Raw genomic sequence first — 21,338 nt, 5'->3', positions numbered from 1 at the left:
CGCATTTGTTGCACCTAGGAAAGTTACATTTAATTAAATACCTTTCTTACTACATGTATATTCATTTTTAAAGGCTTCATTTCCAATCCCTAGATACTGAGGAGTAATTCGCAGGCTGTTGTGGCGTTATGCTGTTTGCAAATAGCTATTTTCAGTTTGCTTCTGAGTGGGAAAGGGTTAACTGGCGTAACTTAATGTGGTGATTTCACGCTGCACTCTTTTAAATTCATATTCTATTTTCAGCAGTACCACTTCACAAGCCATCTCAAGCAGTCAAGTTATTGCATCAACTCTATCATCATCAGTGTCTGTCAGTAGCCAATCAGATATTCAAATACAACCGGACCAATCAAGTCCAGAATTGCAAAAAAACAGGTAAATAGTGTTTGTTTGTAGTTGTTCTTTTGCTTTTTGTTTTCCTCTAAACTGGAAGAAAATGGTAACAATTGTTTACATGGTTATTGAATATTTTCTTCTCAAATAAGGGTTTAAATATTCAATAATCAATGATATTTTGTTATCCCCACGCTTTTTGAAAAGCGTGGGGATATTGTGGTTATCTCCGCCGTCTGTCTGTCCGTCCTGGCCACTATCTCCTCCTACGCTATAAGCACTAGAACCTTGAAACTTACACACATGGTAGCTATGAGCATTTGTGCGACCCTGCACTATTTGGAATTTTGATCTGACCCCTGGGTCAAAAGTTATCGGGGTTGGGGTGGGGCCAGGTCAGAGATTTTCACCCATTATTATGCCCCCAGTATGGTGCATTGGCCATAACTTTTGCAATATTGAAGATAGCAACTTGATATTTGGCATGCATGTGTATCTCATGGAGCTGCACATTTTGAGTGGTGAAAGGTCAAGGTCATCTTTCAAGTTCAAAGGTAAAAAAAAGACCAAGGGAAGTAATAAGCTTTAAAGGGAGGAAAGTAATGAACCTGCCAAATGATATAAAAAAATCAATAAATCAAAGCGGCGCAGGAGGGGGCATTGTGTTTCTGACAAACTCAAAGGTAAAAAAAACAAATCTAAGGGAAGTACATGTAATAAGCTTTAAAGGGAGGTAAGTAATGAGCCTGCCAAATGATACATAATTTTTTTAATAAATCAAAGCGGCGCATGAGAGGGCATTGTGTTTTTGACAAACACATCTCGTTATTTTACATCAACTTCTTGATTTCTACACGGATTCACTTCCAATTGATACTGAACATCTCTTATGACAATACGGTCAATCTCAAGTTTGCATGGCCCCATTACCAATCCTGGGGTTCCCCCTGGGTCAAGCATGCGGCGAGGGGATACGCCTCAGCCTCTGCCACGCCATTTCTAGTTTAAATATTTTTTGATAAATTAATGAATTGCTTTTTCGAAATAGTTGGAGTTTTTTTTAGTTTAATGTATTTTATTGAATGTTCCACCATCTTTCAGGGAATATGACGTGCCTGTTCAATTAGTCCATGACAGCATCAAAATAGTAACCTCCCCTGTAACTGAAGGTCATCAGTCAGTGATTACAGGGGAACAAAGGTCAGGGACTACAGTTGTCAAAAGTTCTCAAACTACAACAGATGAAAGTTCAAAGCCCACACAGGTCAGATTGTCAGAGGCCAATGGTGAATCTATACCAGATAATGCAACTGACCGAAGTTCAGAGTCTACTAATGGCCAAAGTTCAGAAGTTACAAATGGTCAAAGACCAGAAAGCACAGGTCCAAATGACCAGCATAGCAGTGAACTACATTCAGACATAAAGGACCTTTTGCAAGAACAGAAGGTCCCTTTAGCAGACACCAAAGACACTTTAGGCGTCAAAGATCCAGTATCAGAGGTCAAGGGCACTCCCTCAGAGGTCAAAGAACAAGGTATTAAAGTCACGGCTCTAAATGGTCAGTCCGAAGATTTGGATAAGGTTTCAAGTGGGGAAGCTGATATGGTGAAAAAGATTGAGGTCCCAGATGGGGATGTTATTAATTTAATAAATACAAGGGATATCAATAGTGGTCTGGAGTTTCCTCATCATGGAGAAACAATGCCTAGTCAAGATTTTAGAGACATGGATCAAGAGGTACATAAAGGGACTGAGTTTCATCCTGAAATTCCCAGAAACATTGTGTCAGAGGAACCCAAAGAGGTTGAAACAGTGTTTGTGGTGCCGCAAGAGGATAAGGCAGGGGTAGTGTTGGAAGGTGAACCTGGAGGTCGTGTGAAGGTCGAAGATGACAAGGAGGACGAAGGGGGCCTTACATTCAATGAATGGACACAGAAAATTCTGGCTGAGGCTGAGAAAGGCAAAAAACAAGAGGGTAAGTTGGTGAAAGCCTTTAGCGTTACATTTCTGAGCTTGGAAGGTAAATGTTCACAATTGTGGCAATTTTGTTACGGATATTGTCACAGGTTTGATTTCCGCTAAGGAAGATTCTGTCCATCTGACTTTCTGTTTCTGGAGTTTTTTCTCAAATGCTTTCAGATATTTTAATTTTCAATAGAATAACACTTTGCCAGAAGTTGTACAGTAACGTTTCCAATATTTACCTGATTTTTGGTGTGTTAGTCTACCTACATGACTTACATATCAAGTTCGAGTTTCGTTCGGGTCCATTTAATTTTTGACAAAGTTACAGGCCTTGCTCTTTACAATTTTCTCTAAAAAAGCTGATGTTCTGCTTGAAGGTGCATAAGGGTCATTTTGTTTCACAAATACAGCTTTTGTTTCAAGATTTTTCAAAGATTCAAACTACCAGTCTTTTATGAAATTGACTTGATAGTATCTCTATAAAACCAAGGCTTTAAATGCAATTGAGTTTAAATCAAGAGAAGATAACACTGCTGTTGTTGTTTTTTACTTGAATTTAAAAATAGCATGCACAAAAATCGTACCTTTTGTCTAACTGCTCCTCTTATTTGTAAGAGTCCACACTTTAAATTTGACCACCTATGGAAGCATACATATATTTGCCACATTAGTGTGCAATATATAAACAGATCTGTTCCTCTGATATGAAGTCATTTGTACTAATTAAGACATGACAACCTTAGGACAACACAATCTAACTGAAGCGTATAATGTCAAAGTTTTATTAGAGAGGATAAATTGTTTCTTATAAAAAATGTGAAAGTAAATAAATCATGAATCCATATAACCATTTTAACTCACAAGCTCATCCGTTTGAGCTAGCTAAGGGAAAACAGGGCTAAATGCATGTGTTTTAAGTGTCATCCCATATTTATCATAACAATCAAGGACAACATCTTCCCCTAATTAGACTGGATTTTTGTTTGAAGTGACTTCTTGTAAACAGCAAATTCCATCAAAGTTGAAAGTGATGTCCCTGATTAGCCTGCGCACATTATGTCCCTGATTAGCCTGCGCACATGTATTAAGTCTGGTTTTCCCAGAGCGAGGCCTATTTCTACTTCCAGAAGTTTTAGTGGTGGCAGATACCCCAACACTTCCTGTGAAACCCAGAAAAAAGAAAAACTACGCTGCACACGACTGCGGCGCTAAAGTGCTAGCCAGCAACCCCGAGGCAACCAATGTTAAAAGTGTTCTCAACGCAAACAAAGATGACTATCTCAATACGCCATGTAAAGTGAAAAAATGGTAAGGAAATTGTGTTGTGTCATAATACCCCAATTTCTTTAAGTTATCAGACAATAAAAAATGATCGGCCAAAAATATTGAAACAAAATATATTTAAAAAAAAATTATTGTGAGAAAATTTAGAGATAAAAATACATTTTAAGAAAATGTGCATTGTCAGAAAACTTAGAGTGATAATGGTCATTTGAAAAATAAAATAGCTACACTAGCACCAAAGGAATATAATGTGATATAGGGTAACAAAAGATTTTATCGTGAAATACTTGAGAATTCAGTAAACCTTGCACTCATCAGTTCTTAAGCCCTGCATGATAAGTGTTATCTTTATCCGAAAGTTACTTAACCCGTTCCCCCATCATCGGCCATGAGAAGCAAAGTGAAAATGGCATTTGCAACCAGCATAAAACCAGAACAGCCTGCGTGTGACTCGCAGTCACTAGTTAGTATGCACAGGCTTATCAAAGAGAACAGTTTCTGCCTACACTGGAGTTGTGTTTTTAGGAGGCACCTTTAAACCAAACATGCCAAAAAGCAAAAGTGTCACCCCTGATTAGCCTGTGCAGACTGCCCAGGCTAATCTTGGATGACACTTTACGCACATGCATCAAGACCCGTTTTCCCTGAGCAAGGTCATTAATCTGCAGACTTACATTGAGATTGTTTCTTGTCTCCCACAAGGTTGGTGGTGGAGCTGTGTGAGCCGATACAAGCTCACTCCGTTGAGATTGCCAGCCTTGAACTCTTCTCCTCTCAGCCTAAGAAGGTCAAGGTCATGTTAAGTGACAGGTAGGTCAAGGTTGGGTACTTATCTTACATGAGCTTATTGATGTTTCATATTGTATTTTTGTTTCAAAATCAATATATTTTTTTTTTAACTGAATTTATGGGTCTTCAAAATAGTAACATTTTTATTGAAGTAGACTCATCTTGTAGGCATGAGTTTGAATCCTAAATTAGTCGTTAATTGAAAAGGAATTGGCAATGATATGTACTTTCTTTAAACTTTTAAGTATTGATATGGTTAGATGAATACTTGATATATATTGGGTCGAAAGAAGGGAATATGCGATGTGTTAATTTTGATGATATACCATCTATATTCCCCTTTCACAATTTCAGAAAGGTTTTAGTAACATAAACATGTACAAGAAAGAAAATGAATTGAGGGTGTTCCTACTATGGGTGCTGTTGGAATATTTTAAAAAGAAATAGGCCGGGGGAGAATCTTACTGAGTTTGCATTTGATTTCACAAAGACAAATAAACACATATTTGATGTTCTTTTTTGTCCCCTGTCAGTCCGTCACACTTTTCTGGATCCTGCGATGACTTTGAAAGTTCTTAATATTTTTTCATGAAACTTGGAACATGAATAGATGGCAATATGGACATTATGCACGTCATTTCATTTGTTTATACATAAAAAATTCTGGTTGCTATGGCAACAAATAAGACGAGAAATACTGCTGAAAATGGTGGTTTTCTGGATCCTGTGATAACTTTAAAAGTTCTAAATATTTTTTCATTAAACTTGGAACATGGATAGATGACAATATAGACATTATGCACGTTATTTCATTTTGTTCCTACGTCAAAAATTGTGGTTGCTATGGCAACCCAAAAAAATAATATAATTCTGAAAATGGTGGAATTTCTGACAATGGTGGAGCCAGTAGGGGACCATATTGCTTGACAATAGCCTTGTTGTATTTTGTATTTCTATCCTACTCATGCTATGTTCCAAGTAATTTAAATTTCTTTTCAGTTTATGTAACTTGTATTCATATGTTTTTTTAATTCCTTTCACAAAAAATATAGTTTGTAAATAATTATTTAATCATAATTTTTGATTGGCGTGAATTTTTGTTGATTAGGTAGGTCAACCAAATCACAAGTTTAACACAATTTCTTCTCTTTTTTTGCAAAACCAGAAATGCAAAGTTTGTCCTCAAAAGTCTTTTTTTAACCACAAAATATAATGCAAACAAATAAAAAAAAATTGGGGGGGGGGGGGAGGGGTGGGGGGGTGATTGAATATGAGCCTGATGTGACTACATGTTATTGTTTTTTAAAGTATGTTTTATCTCCATTGCTTTTATAGTCTATTATAATTATTAAAATCAATTTGTTTTATTTTATCATATTAAAGTGTCATTTTTTTATTGTTTTTATCTTTCTTCAGGCCTTGAATGGAAATGTTAACATGTAATGGGTGTCTCTTTTGATATCTAGGTACCCAACTAAAGACTGGCAGTTGGCTGGAGAGTTTGAGATGAAAGATGAGAGGACGGAGCAGACATTTCAGATTGACAAGCTGAAGGAGTACTTTGCCAAATACGTGCGTTTTGATGTCCTGGAGCACTACGGCAACGAGCACTTTTGCCCGATCACAAAGTTTCGGTATGACATACATCAGCTTGTGTGGTAAAGAATAATGCTTTTTTAAAGAACTTTAAATTGGAAGGTGATATCTTAGATAAACCTTGTTACCTCTCTAGTGGCCATATTTATAAATCATTATTGATGAAACTTGGTCAGACTGTTAACCCTTTGCATGCTGGGAAATTTGTCATCTGCTAAAATGTCGTCTGCTGAATTTCTAAAATTAGCATTTTCTTTGATTTTTTTCACAGAATACTATCAGAATATCAAACAGTTTGGATCCTGATGAGACGCCACATTCTGTGGCGTCTTATCTGGATCCAAACTGTTTGCAAAGGCCTTTAAAATTCGGTTCCAGCGCTTAAAGGGTTCAACTAGACAATATCTGGACCCAGTCCATATGTGGGTCACTTGTGTCCAAAAACTACTTCACCTGTTCAGATCATAGAAAAACATGGTTACCACTCAATATGCCATATTGTTTACCCAGTCTTGATGAAACTATGTCAGAATGTTTATCACGACAATATCTAGGCCAAGTTTGAATCTTGTTTATGTGTGTCCAGAACAACGATCAAGAGGTCTGATTTTAGAAAAAACTAGGTTAAGTTTGGCATTCAACAGGAACATTTTAATAAATGAGGGTCAGGGATGTAAAATCCAGATGTGAGACTTCAGGATGTACGCATGATTTTGGAAAATTGTTGAGGGTATGACCTAGGTTAATTTTGGCATTCAACAGGAACATTTTAATAAATGAGGGGCAGGGATGTAAAATCCAGATGTGAGACTTCAGGATGTACGCATGATTTTGGAAAATTGTTGAGGGTATGGAGTCTGACTAAGAAAAGACAATCGGCAAGTGATTTAGGGCTCATTACCTATCAAACAGTATTTTACCGTCAAAGTACGCATTAGATCTGGGCCAATATTCACAAAGCTCCTTATGGCAACATAAGTAACATTGCGAAAAATTTTAAAACTTAAATTTCTGTCAGTTTATTGTGTTGTCATGGTGCTATTGTGTTTTTCTGCTGTTGCTAATGTGTTGTTCTGCTGTTGCCAGAGTGCTGGGTGTTGCCGTGACAGACTATGAGGATGATGACTCCCCAGAGAACGAAGATGACAGCAACGACGATGAGCAGGATGACATGGATGTGGTCATGGCCGGTCATGATGGCAAGGCCAAGAACTTGTTTGAGAGCGCCAAAGGTGCACAACATTGGCTTATAGTATGTGAGCAACGCTTTGGGAAAAACAGGGTTCAATGTGTCCGCTTAAAGTGTCATCCCAGATTAGCCTGTGCAGTCCACACAGGCTAATCATCAATCCTTTTCGCTTAAATGGCATTTTTGGTTAAAAGGGAGTCTCTTCTAAACAAAAATCCAGTTTAGGCGAATAGTGTCGTCCATGATAAGCCTGTGCAGACTGCACATGCTAATCTGAGAAAAGACGTTACAGGCATGCATTTAGCACCATTTTCCCACAGCTTGGCTCATATCTGTTTAACACTTTCCCACTCAGATGCAAAGTGAAAATGGCTATGTGCAAACAGAATAAAACCAGAACAGCCTGCAAGTAACTCGCACTCTGTTCAGGTCTTATGCTGTTTGCTGCTCATCAGTATCTAAGGTTTGGAAATGAAGCCTTAAAACCTTGAGTCTAGTAAGAAAGGTCTTTAATTAAATATATTTTTCTGAGCGTCTACAAATGTGTGAACATACGTATCTAAGTGGTAATGGGTTAAACCTTAGCTATACCTAGTGGTTAGTCATTGTGTATACAGAAAATATTGTTGTACCCAAGCTGTATTTGCACATTGGCAATGATATAGAAAACATTTAGATATGTACATTAAAATAACATTCTCTATCAATATATTAATACAAATTCTCATTTTTTTCTCATTTGTGTTGCTTATTGTCCCCTACCGGTTTCACCGGAGGGGACTTATGGTTTGGCTCGGTGTGTCCGTCAGTCCGTCACACTTTTCTGGATCCAGCAATAACTTTAAAAGTTATTCATATTTTTTTCATGAAACTTGAAACATGGATAGATGGCAACATGGACAATATGCACATCATTTCATTGTGTTCCTACGTCAAAAATTCTGGTTGCTATGGCAACAAATATTTATTTTAAAAAATCTGACAATGGTGGAGCCGGTAGGGGACATATATTGCTTGGCAATAGTCTTGTTTTCCTTATTTTCAAAATCAACATTTTGAAATGATAAAATTGAATGATTTCATTGTTTTCAGACACAGTTGTCAGAATTGTGAAGAAGGTACTCAATGTGGAAGACACTTCAGAAAATACAAGTCAGAGTAAGTAAAAAAAGGGCACTTAAAGTCATGCAAAATTATTGTTTGTTTGACCCAAAGTCAAATGCAATATAGCTCTGTTATATTGCTTTCTGTCATTTCGTGGTATGCAATGTATTGCAATCATCAGTGGGTTCCAATAAGTTTCCATTTTCCTATCCTAGGTTAGCGCTAAGGAAAAAAACATAGTCGCCAAATCTTGGGGGGGGGGGGGGGGGGGGGTGCGAGGCCATGCCCCTACCCCGTAGTTTTTTTGGATCCTAGATCGTCTGTGGTGCGTTTTGGGGCTATTTCCTGAGAAAAATTAAGACTATTTTTGTCTGAAATTAGCCCTTTTATTTGCTTGAAAATTTTTCTTCGCTGGTGAGCCACTTGCTGACATTTTGCAGACGATTGTTTTGTTTACATAGACACCGGTGGCGTAGTGATAATGATACATTAACACCGTTAAACAGTTTTCGGTACATGTGGTATTTAGGTTTGAAACCACTAAAACAACCCGCCTGTGTCAGTAGTAATTATACGACATTTTAAAAATTACTTTTTTCATTTTTGTTTTTGTTTTTGAAGAAATGCGTGAGAAATTACTTAGTCAGCATGAGAATGTCATTGCATGTAAAAAACCGTGAGACTCACGATGAAACCGTGAGACTTGACAGGTAGACGTTTCCGATTCTGCATTCACATCTGCACTATTTTAGACATCCTCCGATCGCGAACCTAACATTCGGTCATTTCCTACATTATTCTGTCCGCTTTCTTTTCTAAAGAATTGTGTTAATTTCTGTTGCTTCGACTTGCCATTTTCGCTCGCAGAATCCATTTTTCCCGGAATATGCAACTCACTTTCTAAATCGGTCTTTCAAGTCGCATTGCGAACGTAAAGGCAAGTTACTCTTATCTACTTTTAGCCAATCAAAATCGTTGTTTGTTGGGAAATTAGTTTATAGTGGCTATGTCAATGCCATAACTCCGCCCATCTGATTAAATGACAATTCCGTATTGGTCGATTCGATAACGTTGAATCGTAACATATATAGCATAGGTGATTACACGGCACGCTTCAGTGATTCAGTTATCACGTAAATCGCCAAGTAACCCAAATGTTCAAAAAGTCTGGTCGCAGTGTAAAGCGTGACCAATTAAAACATTAGCCATGTGGATTATCAACCTAGGCGGTCGTCATTATCCCATGGGGCCTTTCCGGTAAGGGTGTTATCTGTGTAATCTTAGCGATGTTTCTGGCGATTTATAGTGTGCAGTTGTAAAGCATAGGGTCTATTTTTTTTAATCGCCAATTTCATGAAAATCTTATTTTTAATCGCCAGCTAGGAATTGTTATTGCCAATGGCGATTTCGGCGATCGGTAACGCTAACGTAGCTATCACCCAGCCTTTTTAACCCATTCCCACTCAGAAGCAAAGTGAAAATGGGTATGTTCAAACAGCATAAAACCAGAATTTGGAAATGGAGCCGTTTAAACTTGAATCTAGTAAGAAAGGTATTTAATTAAATTAAACTTTCAAAGGGACTACAAATGCGTAAAAATATGTATCTGAGTGGTAAAGGGTTACAAAGTCTAGTTGACTAGAATTTGTCAGACAGGCTAGCTCAGTTGATTAGAGTGCTCACCAACAAATCCAAGGATCCCAGATTGCATCCCTTACGCAGCAGGTTACTTGTGTAGGCATTGCTCATGATACCAACAAATCCAAGGATCCCAGATTGCATACCCTACGCAGCAGGTTACTTGTGTAGGCATTGTTCATGATATTCTTTCTACGGCCTTTTTCTGTCAATCACTGATTTAACCCGTTACCACACAGATATGTATTTTTACGCGTTTGTAGTCCCTGTAAAAGTTAATTTAATTAAAGACCTTTCTTACTAGATAAAAGTTTTAAAGGCTCCATTTCCAACCATTAGATACTGGTGAGCAGCAAACAGCATAAAACCTGAACAGTCTGCGAGTTACTCCCAGGCTGTTCAGGTTTTATGCTGTTTGCACATAGCCATTTTTACTTTGCTTCTGAGTGGGAAAGGGTTAAGTATGGCAGTTGCAAGTCACTGGCATAAGTAAGTACTTACTTGGTACTGAAAAACCAGCAAACCCAGGAAAGTGTTATTTGGTTAATTGATGTCACTGATATGACTTCAATATTGTTGAAAATGGCCAAAGAAACCATTTCACAAATATATATGCAAACACCATCTTCACATTCGTGCTTTATGAATGCTAAAAACTCACACAACCCCTACATCAGTATGTTTTAATTTGATGTGAATTGTACAATTTGTGTTTTACAGATTTTGTAATGTCTTGTTTGTTATTTAAAACCACAATTCTCAGAACTTTTTGATTTATAATAGGTAAGTAAGTAAACAATGTAACCAAATCTTGAATCTTTCTAAATAGTTACTGGCTAATAACCAAGAGTACGGTCTCTATTCTATGTTTTCAGTAACATATGTTTAATAAATTGGTTTAACTCTTCAGCTCAGAAGAAAATTGTAAATGGCTACATGCAACCATCATAAAACCAAAACAGCCGGCGATTTACTCGCAATCTGTTCAGGTTGTATATTGTTTGCTGCTCATCAGAATCTGAGGGTTGGAAATAAAAACCTTTTAAACTTGAAACTATTGAGAAAGGTGTTAAATAATTTAACACCTTTCTTAAATTAAATTAAATTTTCTAAGAGGCTGCAAAGCATCAAGTGCATAAACTGAGTTGGGAGGGGGGTTAAAGCATCTCGGAGAGGACTGCAGTTGTCATGCATACCTTGGATACTTTCAGACTCCATCAAGGATGCTGTGGCCCTGAGTGGCAGTACGGAGGTGGAGCACAATGTCACGGTGACCCCATCTGGGGAGGCCCCCACCTCTCCCTGCACGCCTGATGCCAACATGTGAGTTGTATACTATGATTTTTGTATGACGAGTTTTCCCTATTGTGTTAACTGTTTGGTCAGTAATTGCCTGTAATGTGTAAAGTGTTGGGCCCATATTGTGTCAACTGATGGATCCATAATGTGGAAACTGTGCCTGGAACTAACATGTAAGTTGTATTCACTGATTTTTAGCTCGACTATTATATATGAAATATATATAGTGGAGCTATCCTACTCACCCCGGCGTCGGCGTCTGCATCTGCGTTAGGGTGCAAATGTTAAAGTTTTTGTACTACCCCAATTATTTTCATTGTTCCTTGACATATTGCTTTCATATTTTGCATACTTGTTTACCAACATGACCCCCAACCTATAAACAAGAGAAGACAACTCTATCAAGCATTTTTTCATAATTATGGCCCCTTTTCCACTTAGAATATGCAGCAAATATTAAAGTTTGCGTACTACCCCAAATACTTTCAATAATCATATTTTGCATACTTGTTAACCATCATGACCCCAACCTATAAACAAGAGCATACAACTGTATCAAGCATTTTGACAGAATTATTGCCCCTTTTATTCTTAGAATATGCATATTTTTGATAAATCTATATTAAACTTTGCGTACAACCCCAAATATTTACTATATCCTTTGACATATTGCTTTTATATTTTGCATACTTGTTAACCAACATGACCCCAATCTATAAACAACATCAGACCACTGTACCAAGCATTTTGACATAATTATGACCCCTTTTACACTTAGATAATTGAACATTTTGCTTAAACTTCTTTATTTATGAACACATTTTATTATTAATTTGACAAAACAACACTTACCTGAATACCACAATGGTTCCACCCAAACAATACCCCACGCTACTACCCAGAATTCCTTCCCCCCCCCCCCCCCCACCCCCCCCATTTTTTTTTTTAACATCATCTAATAAATTACCCCACCCCACATTATACCCCCTCTCACCACCCCTACACCCCCCTTAACATCATCTAATAAATTACCCCACCCCACATTATACCCCCCTCTCACCACCCCCCCCTACCCCCCCCCCCAAAAATTTTTGTTTTTCCTTTTTTATTTTTGAAAGATCGTCTAATAAATGACCACACCCCACATTATACCCCCTCTCAACCCCCCCCTCCCCCCCCAAATTTTTATTTTTATTTTTTCCTTTTTTTATTTTTGAAAGATCGTCTAATAAATTATTGAATATGAACAATTTCCCCATGATGGCTTACGTTATACTGTCAAGAACTCGGAATAGTCAAGCGCGCTGTCCACTGACAGCTCTTGTTGTTTGACAAGTTTAGTGCTGAGTATTCTGCAATGTCTTTTCTGTTGGGTCTGTTTTGTGTCAACTGTTGTGCCCATAATTATTGTGTCACCCTTTTTAGCCCATTTTTCTGTCAAGTTTTTTACTTGTATTTATTCAAATATTGGGCCAGTATTTTGTGTCAAATGTTGGGCCAGTAATCTGTCAACCGTTAGTTCCATTTTGCGAAAACTGCTGGTCATGTATTGTGTCAATTGTTGGACCTGTATTATTTTATCTGTTGGGCCTGTATTGTGTCAACTGTTGGGCCTATATTGTGTCAACTGTTGGACCCATATTGTGTAAACTGTTTGCCTGTACTGTGTCATGTGTTTGGCCAGTATTGTGTCAACTGTTGGGCCTGTATTGTATCAACAGTTTCGCGTGTATTGTGTCAACTGTTCGGCCCATATTGTGTCAACAGTTGGGCCTGTATAGTGTCAACTGTTGGGCCTGTATTGTGTCAACTGATTGGCCAATATTTTGTCAAGTGTTGGGTCCATATTTTGTTAATGGTTGGCCCATATTATGAAAACTGTTGGTCATGTATTTTGTCAACTGTTGAGCCTATTTTGTGTCTATTGTATGACCTTTATGGTGTAATTCTTGGACCTGTATTGTGGCAACTGTTGGGCCCATATTGTGTGAACTGTTGGGCCTGTATTTTGTGTCAACTGTTTGGCCTGTATTATGTCAACAGTTTGGCCTATATTGTGTCAATTGCTGGGCCCATATTATGTCAACTGTTGGGCCTGTATTGTGTTAACTATTGTGCCCATATTGTGTCAACTATTGTGTCAACGTTTTGGCTAATATTGTGTCAAATGACTAAGTTGGATCCATATTATGTCAACTGTGGGCCCATATTTCGTCAACTATTTTGCCAGTATTTTGTGTCAAATTTTGGGGCAGAATTCGTCAATGGTTGGCCCATATTGAGAAAACTGTTGATCATGTATTTTGTCATTTGTTGAACCTGCATTGTGTCAACTGTTGTGCCCATATTGTGTCAACTGTTGGGTCCATATTGTGTCAACTGTTGGGTCCATATTGTGTCAACTGTTGGGCCCATATTATGTCAACTGTTGGGCCCATATTGTGTCAACTGTTGGGCCTGTATAATGGCAACTGTTTTACCCATGTGCATATATTTTAACTTGTCCTAACCCCCTCTGCACATATATGTATATTCTTCTTTTAGATGATTTTACCCACATCACCCTCTTGAATAACCCCTGTCTTTTTACTGTATTGTTAAAATCTGTCTTAATTTGTTTTGTGTCTTTGCCAGTACTTAGGTAAGCGCCAACTGTTTATATGTTCAGTGGTCATATACAGGTACAAATACACTTACATAGGGCAAAATTATTTTCAGTTGAAATCTTAACTGAAATTTAATCTGTATGCATTTTATCTTTTGGAAGAGGATTCTACCACCTCTATCAGCCATTTTAGTTCAGGTTGTTGGTATATTTAAGTTGTTTTCATTAATTGATCATTGATATCATCCTTGTCCAGTTGTGTAAATTGGAGCAGTTCCACATTTAGTTCTAAACATGAGCATGAGTCCTAAATCTGGAGTTTTTTAGTCAACTATGGGGGTGTTAGTCTGAATTGTTTAAGCCTTCAATCAAAATAGCAACGGGTTTTTTTGGGGGAAAGGAATGATAATGCAAATTATATTTCAATTCTAACAGGATCTAGTGAATTTCTATTTGTGGTATTTAAATGAGATCTATTTTTTAGATCTTCTTTACAGTGCTCAGGTTTGGGACTTCATTCTGCTTTGTTCACGAGTAGTTTTACAAAGCCGACTTTTTGTATTTGTCTAAAAGTCTTTTAATGTACTTAAATGAAACTTAAAAAAAATAGTTTTCATGTAATTGAGTGAAGAGGTATCTTGGGTTGACCCTTGTGCAGTTCCTTAATGGTACTATCAGGATTGTTGTTGTTGTTTTCAGTCCAGGTCATGTGACGACCGCACCGGACACACATATTGGTACCCAGCTCCCTGTGCCTCCTGAACCAGGTACCAGCCATTTTATATACCTTGAAATGATGTTGATGCCAAAGCCATATAAAGATTGTCTGCTTTGCTCCTAGTACTACACAGCTGTTAGTTTGGAACTTACGTACACTTTTTATTCCAACAGCATCTGGGAAGAAGGCATATTGCCATTGTCCTGTCTGTGTGACCATTGGTACGTCCCTACAATGTTAATCCGCAATCACATGTTTCATCTAACATCAACAGTTCTTCCTTAAAAGTGATTTGATACTTGCATGGATGATGTCTTTGAACACTGACTCTACATACCCACATCACCTGACCTCATTTTGACATTGACCTACTGTTCAACTAAGACTTATTCAGAAGGTCCAAAGTCTTGGTGAACAAGAGGACTTTTTGTGTGTCAAATATCAATAATGCTTTCTACAAAGCTTTGATACTTGCATGAACGATGTTTTTGAGCAAGATCAACCCACATCACCTCACCTTATTTTGATCTTGACATTTGCTTTCTTTTGGAATAAAACTTATTCAGAAGGTCCAAAATCTTGGCTAACCCAATAAGGGCACTTTTATCTAACATTAGTATATGATGCATGTTTTCTATTAACACTGTCAACACACTCACATCAGGTGGATTTTAACCTTGGTATTAAATATATTTCATATAAGACTTATTTGAATGGGCAATTAATAAACACTGACAATGTGACAATTGGGTGCATACGCTTTTATTGAATGCAGCATGTTGTTTAAATTGTGAATACTTAACTTACACATTCTGATAAATATAATTACTTTATTCTTGATTTCATTCTTTCCTTACACTTGTGAGTTGGCCTTATTGCTGTATTTTTTTTTTATACCAAGAAATTGATTTGTTACTCATACTTGAAAAATGTATATCTTTGTAAACATAAGACACCAATTCTTAATGTCTACATATAATTGTAATTAATCCTGTTTTTTTCCTCTAAAGCAGATTTCATTGTTAATCTCTGAAGTGTTCAATATTTGAATCATTTTCCTGTGGTATATACTTGTGCTAGAATGTGGATCAATGCTCACCAGAAATGCTTATATTTTAAGTTTATTTGTTCTTCAAATCATTAAAATGTGCCTGATCTTTGTTAGGTGTGCATGACCCATATAAACCTGGGTCTGGGAAAACTGGGCTCAGTTAATGAGCTTAAAGTATTTCCCTGATAAGCCTGCACTCAGCACAGGCTTATGAGGGACAACACTCCACCTAAACTTGATTTGAATTAAGAAGAAACTTTCTATTAACAAATAAATCCATAAAAGCGGAAAGTGTTGTCCCAGATTAGCCTGTGCACAGGCTAATTTTGGACAACACTTTACACACATGTATTAAGCCCAGTTTTCCCAGAACCCAACTCATACCATTCTTACTTGTCCACAGGTCAAACAAACATAGTTAGGATGCTGGATGAAGATGAGCAAGTTGAAACATCGACGGAGTCTCCTCAAGTGCAGTTAAATACCCCCACCACCCCTCTGGATATGTCCCCTGGAAAATCGCTGATACTGCACTTTCTAGAATGTCAACAAAACCAAACTCAATCAATTGGGACAAGAAGGAACTCTTCTGGTCATCTCTCAAGACTTTGCCAGTTTTCATTTATGATGCTCAAGTCAAGCCCAGGAGTGTTAATGAGGGTTAATAATCAGTGTAGCCTGCCAATGAAATCAAAAACGAGTGGAAATGATAAAAAGCTAAACATCCCAAACTCCGTTTCTAGTCAACATGGAATAAACGGTGAAAAAAACAGTGCTATGCCATCGTCAATTAAAAGTGATACTGTCTCAGCAACAATGGAGATTTCAACGGCATCTGGAAAGTTGGAAAACCTCATTCAACAAACTGATAAATTCTCAAGTATACCAACACCAGTCACTGATAGGTTGTCATCCATACATAGTGTCCCAGTCAAATCTGAAACAGTGAAAATATCTGAAGAGATAAAGCCATCCAGTGCTGCTTTTTCTTCAATAGATACCCAGTCTGTTGTACAATCACAGCACCACACATCCATCAATGTAGAGGCTACAACCTCTACAACAGTTTTATCATCATCAACAAAACCCGCTCTTTCGTTAGCATCGTTATCATCAGAATCTGTAGCTACTTTAACGTTATCATCAGAATTGCCAGAAAAATCTTCCTTGGCATCATCAATATTGTCACCATCGTCAATAACAGTAGCTGTCCACATTGATCCCACCCCAACCGTTGTTAATGGCAAAGAGCATACACTCAGTAACCAGGCAACTATTGGTATCCAGATAACACCTGATAGCCAGGTTACTGTGGCGACGCCCCCATTATCGCAAAGCTGGGCCCCAGACACTATTGACGTCAGTGGTGAAACATCAGTAGCTGGGGACCAGGGAAAACAGGAAGCCAGTGATACATCTACATCCACCACCATTATTGTGAGTTTAAGCTTTAAAATCGGAATACAGCTTTTAATGTGACAATGTTACACTTAACATCCTATAATATTTATGTTCAAATCATCTATTTACAATGGTTTTAACTTATTATTTCTTTAAATGGTTTTAAATTGCAATGAATGTGATTTTACAAAAACGCCAAAGTGTAAATTTCTTCCAACAGCTACTTTGGTTAAATAATATAAACACTTGTTTATTAAATGTATTTTAAATGGGTTAAAAAAGTTTGTTTTTAAGACTTTCTTTATTGTTTTATATCTATTGAATTTTACACCCCTATCCTTGACCATCTCAGAGAATCAAACATTTGAATCGGTCATTGAAATTAGCAAATTTACCTAACAAACACTGTGCCTTATGCTTTAGCCCGAGAGCAAGTACCAACATCCATATAGCATAACTGAGAATCTGAACCAGTCAGTTAAAAATGTTCCATTGCAGAGCTGACTGGCTTTGCGAATTCAGATTATTGTCATCTACCGGTTAAAACCGGAGGGGACTTATGGTTTGCGCTCCGTGTGTCAGTCTGTCAGTCTGTCCGTCACACTTTTCTGGATCCTGCGATAACTTTAAAAGTTCTTCATATTTTTTCATGAAACTTGAAACATGGATAGATTGCAATATGGAGAGTATGCACATCATTTCATTTCGTTCCTACATCAAGAATTCTGGTTGCTATGGCAATAATTTTTTTTTTTAAATACTGACAATGGTGGAGTTTCACCGGTAGGGGACAATATTGCTTGGCAATCTCTTGTTATTGATTGCCATGGGTTATATATATATATAACTCAGGTATGCAAACTTCATGTATAAACAGCTGTTTGCATTGTATATCAGATTTGGGTGATTTATAAATTGACCACTAGTAGTGGTCACTATAAAAGATTTATCAGCTAAATGTAATCAGATACTGTTTTCATTGCTGCCATTTTTCAGGCCTTTTCATTTCATTTAAAACCGACCCAATCATTCCCAAAACAAAATGGTTTAAAAAAAAACTTTTGAATTACATTTAACTAAGTATATAACAATAATTTATCAGATTTTGTTTTTATAATTTGAGTTATTGTTAATATGATATAAGTTTTTCCCAAATAAATGGACTTTTAACGTGAACAAATTCTTAATTCCCTGTTTAAAAAGAGTGACATAAGAATGGAGTGAGCTTTAATATGAGAAAGTCAAATGAGTGAAGTGTTCTATTTTTTGGCAACTGGTTAACGCTTTTCTGTTAAGAAGCAAAGTGAAAATGGCTACATGCAACCAGCATAAAACCAGAACAGCTTGCAAGTCGAGTAACTCACAGTCTGTTCAGGCAGTATGCTATTTGCTGCTCATCAGTACCTTAGGGTTACAAAAGTGTCAAAGTGCATATCTGAGCAAGAAAGGGTACATGGTCATTTTAACATTTACAGAATCTTCCACAGCCCTTATTGGTCACTATTGAGGCCTCTAGCTCCGCAACAGAACAGGCCTCACCCCTGGAACCCATGGCAACCAGTGAAGGTCACAGTTCAACAGATGTTTCCATGGATACCAGTGACCTTGACGACCTTTCGGATGACCCTGTGGCAGTGGAGGAGGACTTTGTTAAGCCTAACACAACAGTTATTGATGACAAGGTAGAGATGTTGCAAAATGTGGTTTCCTGTCTTATTTAAATGTGTGTATCAATATGATGCTCTTAATTCTTGTTTAACTGTGATTTCTTACATCATTTCAATCGTTCATGCATTAGCTGACTCAGATACTTAGCCAGTTTATTTGCATCTTGAAAAACGTCTCTAACATATTTATCTACGATGATATGTATTTTCAATTATTTTAATAAACTGAAAGTAGACAGCCCTAAATGTTAAAGATCAACAGTCCATGTAGTAGATGAGATCTTACTATAATCCTACCATGAAGAAAAAATTACTATGTCAACTACTACTCCCATTGTGGAACAAACCAGTTGTTAACATTTCTGGCATATAAAAGCCAATAATTGCTGCTATGCAGGCCCCGATTTATAAAAAAATAAGAAAGTCTGGTTTTACAGGATTAACATAAGCTCTTTTTCATATTGCAATAAAATTTGGAGAACATTAATCAACATATTATAAGTTTTAATTGAAGATTATGTATATTTGTAAAAACAATAATTACTATTTGTACACCACTATTAAATAAAAAATAATATAAATAAAATCAATGACTTTTCCAGATTTTCTAATTTTTTTAGAAAACAGGGCCAGACTGGACATTTTAGTAACGTTTACATTTAGTTACAATTCAGCATGTAAAACAAGATAACGCACCCTAGCAAAAAGCTAGATTGTAATAGATTGTTTTGAAACGCTGAGTATAGTTCTGTCAAACCTGTGAAATTGTGCATATATATACAAATGGGCCGTGCTCTGTGAAAAGGGGGTTTAATTCATGTTCGTTAAGTGTTGTCCAAGATTAGCCTATGCAGTCCCCACAGGCTAATCAGGGACGACACTGTCCGCTTTTATTGAAATTTTCGTTTCAAGATTATTTTCCTGAAGAAAATCCAGTTTATGCGTAAAGTGTCGTCCCTGATTAGCCTATGCAGACAAACATTTAAACTTCTTTTCACAGAGCACGGCTCAAATATATATAATAATTTCCTCAGGTTGTCATGGACAGAGGTGGCGTCTCCAGCACTAGGGTAGACGACCTGAACCTGGTGCGTGTGCCCCTGATACCTGCAGGAAAGCGTGAGTCTGCCATCATGCGCCTCAGCAACCGGATCAAGGTCCTCGAGCAGAACGTGTCTCTCAGTAGTAGGTAAGACTTGAGATAACCCTTTGCATGCTGGGAAATTTGTCGTCTGCTAAAATGTCGTCTGCTGAATTTCTAAAATTTGCATTTCCTTCGATTTTTTTTCACAGAATACTACTGTGAAACCATTTATTTTCGTAAGCACGAAATTTCGTCCTTTTTAAAAAAATGACTATTTCGTCAGCACTTTAATTCGTCCATTTCTGTTTTTGAAAAAAGCGTCCGATTTGTTTGTAATGTTTGTAATACATTTAATACGCGGTTGCGAAAAAATCGTGCTGGGGAAAGAGGGGTGACACTTGGGAGTCACTTGCAGGAGGTGGGCCTTGTTTGGCATATGCCAATTAACAAGTCTGTTATTTCATTCAGGTGATAGTAACTGTCCCTTATTATTTTATGTCATTGACACGTTCTTTGTTATGATTAGCGGATAAGTGGGACTGAATAACCGTTAACGAGTGTTTTAAACAAAGAAGCCAATTGCCAATTAGTCTTTTTCCATTACAATCACGGACAACCGAACACAAATCAATATGTTCTTTATTAATTTGTAATAAAAGCGCAGAATATATTTCAGTCAGGTGTTGATCACACATCGTCATATTTTAATTGCGTTTAATAGTATTGTCTTTAATCCGGATTCGCAGCGTGTTGGCTATATAATCTGCAAAACCCCTGAAAAACCCAATACACACAATGGGTAATAAAGTTGTTAACAATTAGCCCTAATCAACACTATTATACCTAAACGAAGTCGACGCATTCGATACAGCCTTATTGCATTCGCGTTTTACAGGAAATGTCAGTTGTCAGTACACTGTAAAATGTACATCCCTTTGTGTCAAAACCGGATTTAACTTGAGTGTGAATAGTCGACTGTTTCATGTTCTTTGTATAAATACCATCCGGGTATCTGTACTATAAGTATACCAGTCTACAAACAAGGTGCGCTCTTCCGCATATGGGTATTCGGACGTTCAAAAAATTGACCTACGGTTTAGCGTTCACGCCGTCGAACGCATTTAGCAATATAACTCGTTTTTTTTCACTATTTCTTTACTTGCAAAAAATACTTGTGGCTTATAACTTACCTTGCAATCTTTTTTTCTCGCATTTTGCGAGTGTGCGAGTGTTAATTTCGAGCTCTGTGTATATGCGTGGATTACGCTGGATTTAAATGCCTCATGCCTACGGTAATTCAGTCTTATTTGTTTCAAATATGGGACATGAATGTTCGTTAGGATCTTGAATTCTTCCATTGGTCCAAGGACGAAAAAGACGAAAATTAATGTCTGACGAATAATAATGGTTTCACAGTATCAGAATAGCAAACAGTTTGGATTCAGATGAGAACCCACGTTCTGTGGCGTCTCATCTGGATCCAAACTGTTTGCAAAGGCCTTCAAAATTCGGTTCCCGCACTGAAAGAGATAAACATCAGGGCCTATATGCACCAAACAATTCTAAGACTTAATTCTTATAATGTAGAATATTCTTCAAACTGTAATGTTCAAA

The 21,338-nt window shown here is 37.2% G+C and overlaps 1 protein-coding gene across 5 annotated transcripts in view; it reads left to right on the top strand.

Annotated features, from left to right (window-relative positions):
• LOC127856977 (SUN domain-containing ossification factor-like) overlaps window positions 1-21,338 on the top strand; it is a 148,767-nt gene that overhangs the window by 111,807 nt on the left and 15,622 nt on the right. For 3 of the 5 annotated variants that reach the window (XM_052393198.1, XM_052393197.1, XM_052393194.1), the window contains 13 exons: window positions 244-375; window positions 1,435-2,309; window positions 3,427-3,607; window positions 4,286-4,393; window positions 5,839-6,006; window positions 7,055-7,200; window positions 8,250-8,315; window positions 11,111-11,222; window positions 14,503-14,570; window positions 14,695-14,742; window positions 15,976-17,009; window positions 18,449-18,655; window positions 19,675-19,829. In XM_052393198.1, coding sequence (XP_052249158.1) covers window positions 244-375; window positions 1,435-2,309; window positions 3,427-3,607; window positions 4,286-4,393; window positions 5,839-6,006; window positions 7,055-7,200; window positions 8,250-8,315; window positions 11,111-11,222; window positions 14,503-14,570; window positions 14,695-14,742; window positions 15,976-17,009; window positions 18,449-18,655; window positions 19,675-19,829 — 3,300 coding nt within the window. The remainder of the gene's footprint in view (window positions 1-243; window positions 376-1,434; window positions 2,310-3,426; window positions 3,608-4,285; window positions 4,394-5,838; window positions 6,007-7,054; window positions 7,201-8,249; window positions 8,316-11,110; window positions 11,223-14,502; window positions 14,571-14,694; window positions 14,743-15,975; window positions 17,010-18,448; window positions 18,656-19,674; window positions 19,830-21,338) is intronic. The other 2 variants (XM_052393195.1, XM_052393196.1) reach the window with 2 other exon arrangements.

This window comes from Dreissena polymorpha, chromosome 14, assembly GCF_020536995.1.
Source record: "Dreissena polymorpha isolate Duluth1 chromosome 14, UMN_Dpol_1.0, whole genome shotgun sequence".
NCBI lineage: Eukaryota > Metazoa > Mollusca > Bivalvia > Myida > Dreissenidae > Dreissena > Dreissena polymorpha.
Note: the sequence above shows the minus strand (reverse complement) of the source record. Positions and strands in the feature narration are given on the sequence as shown.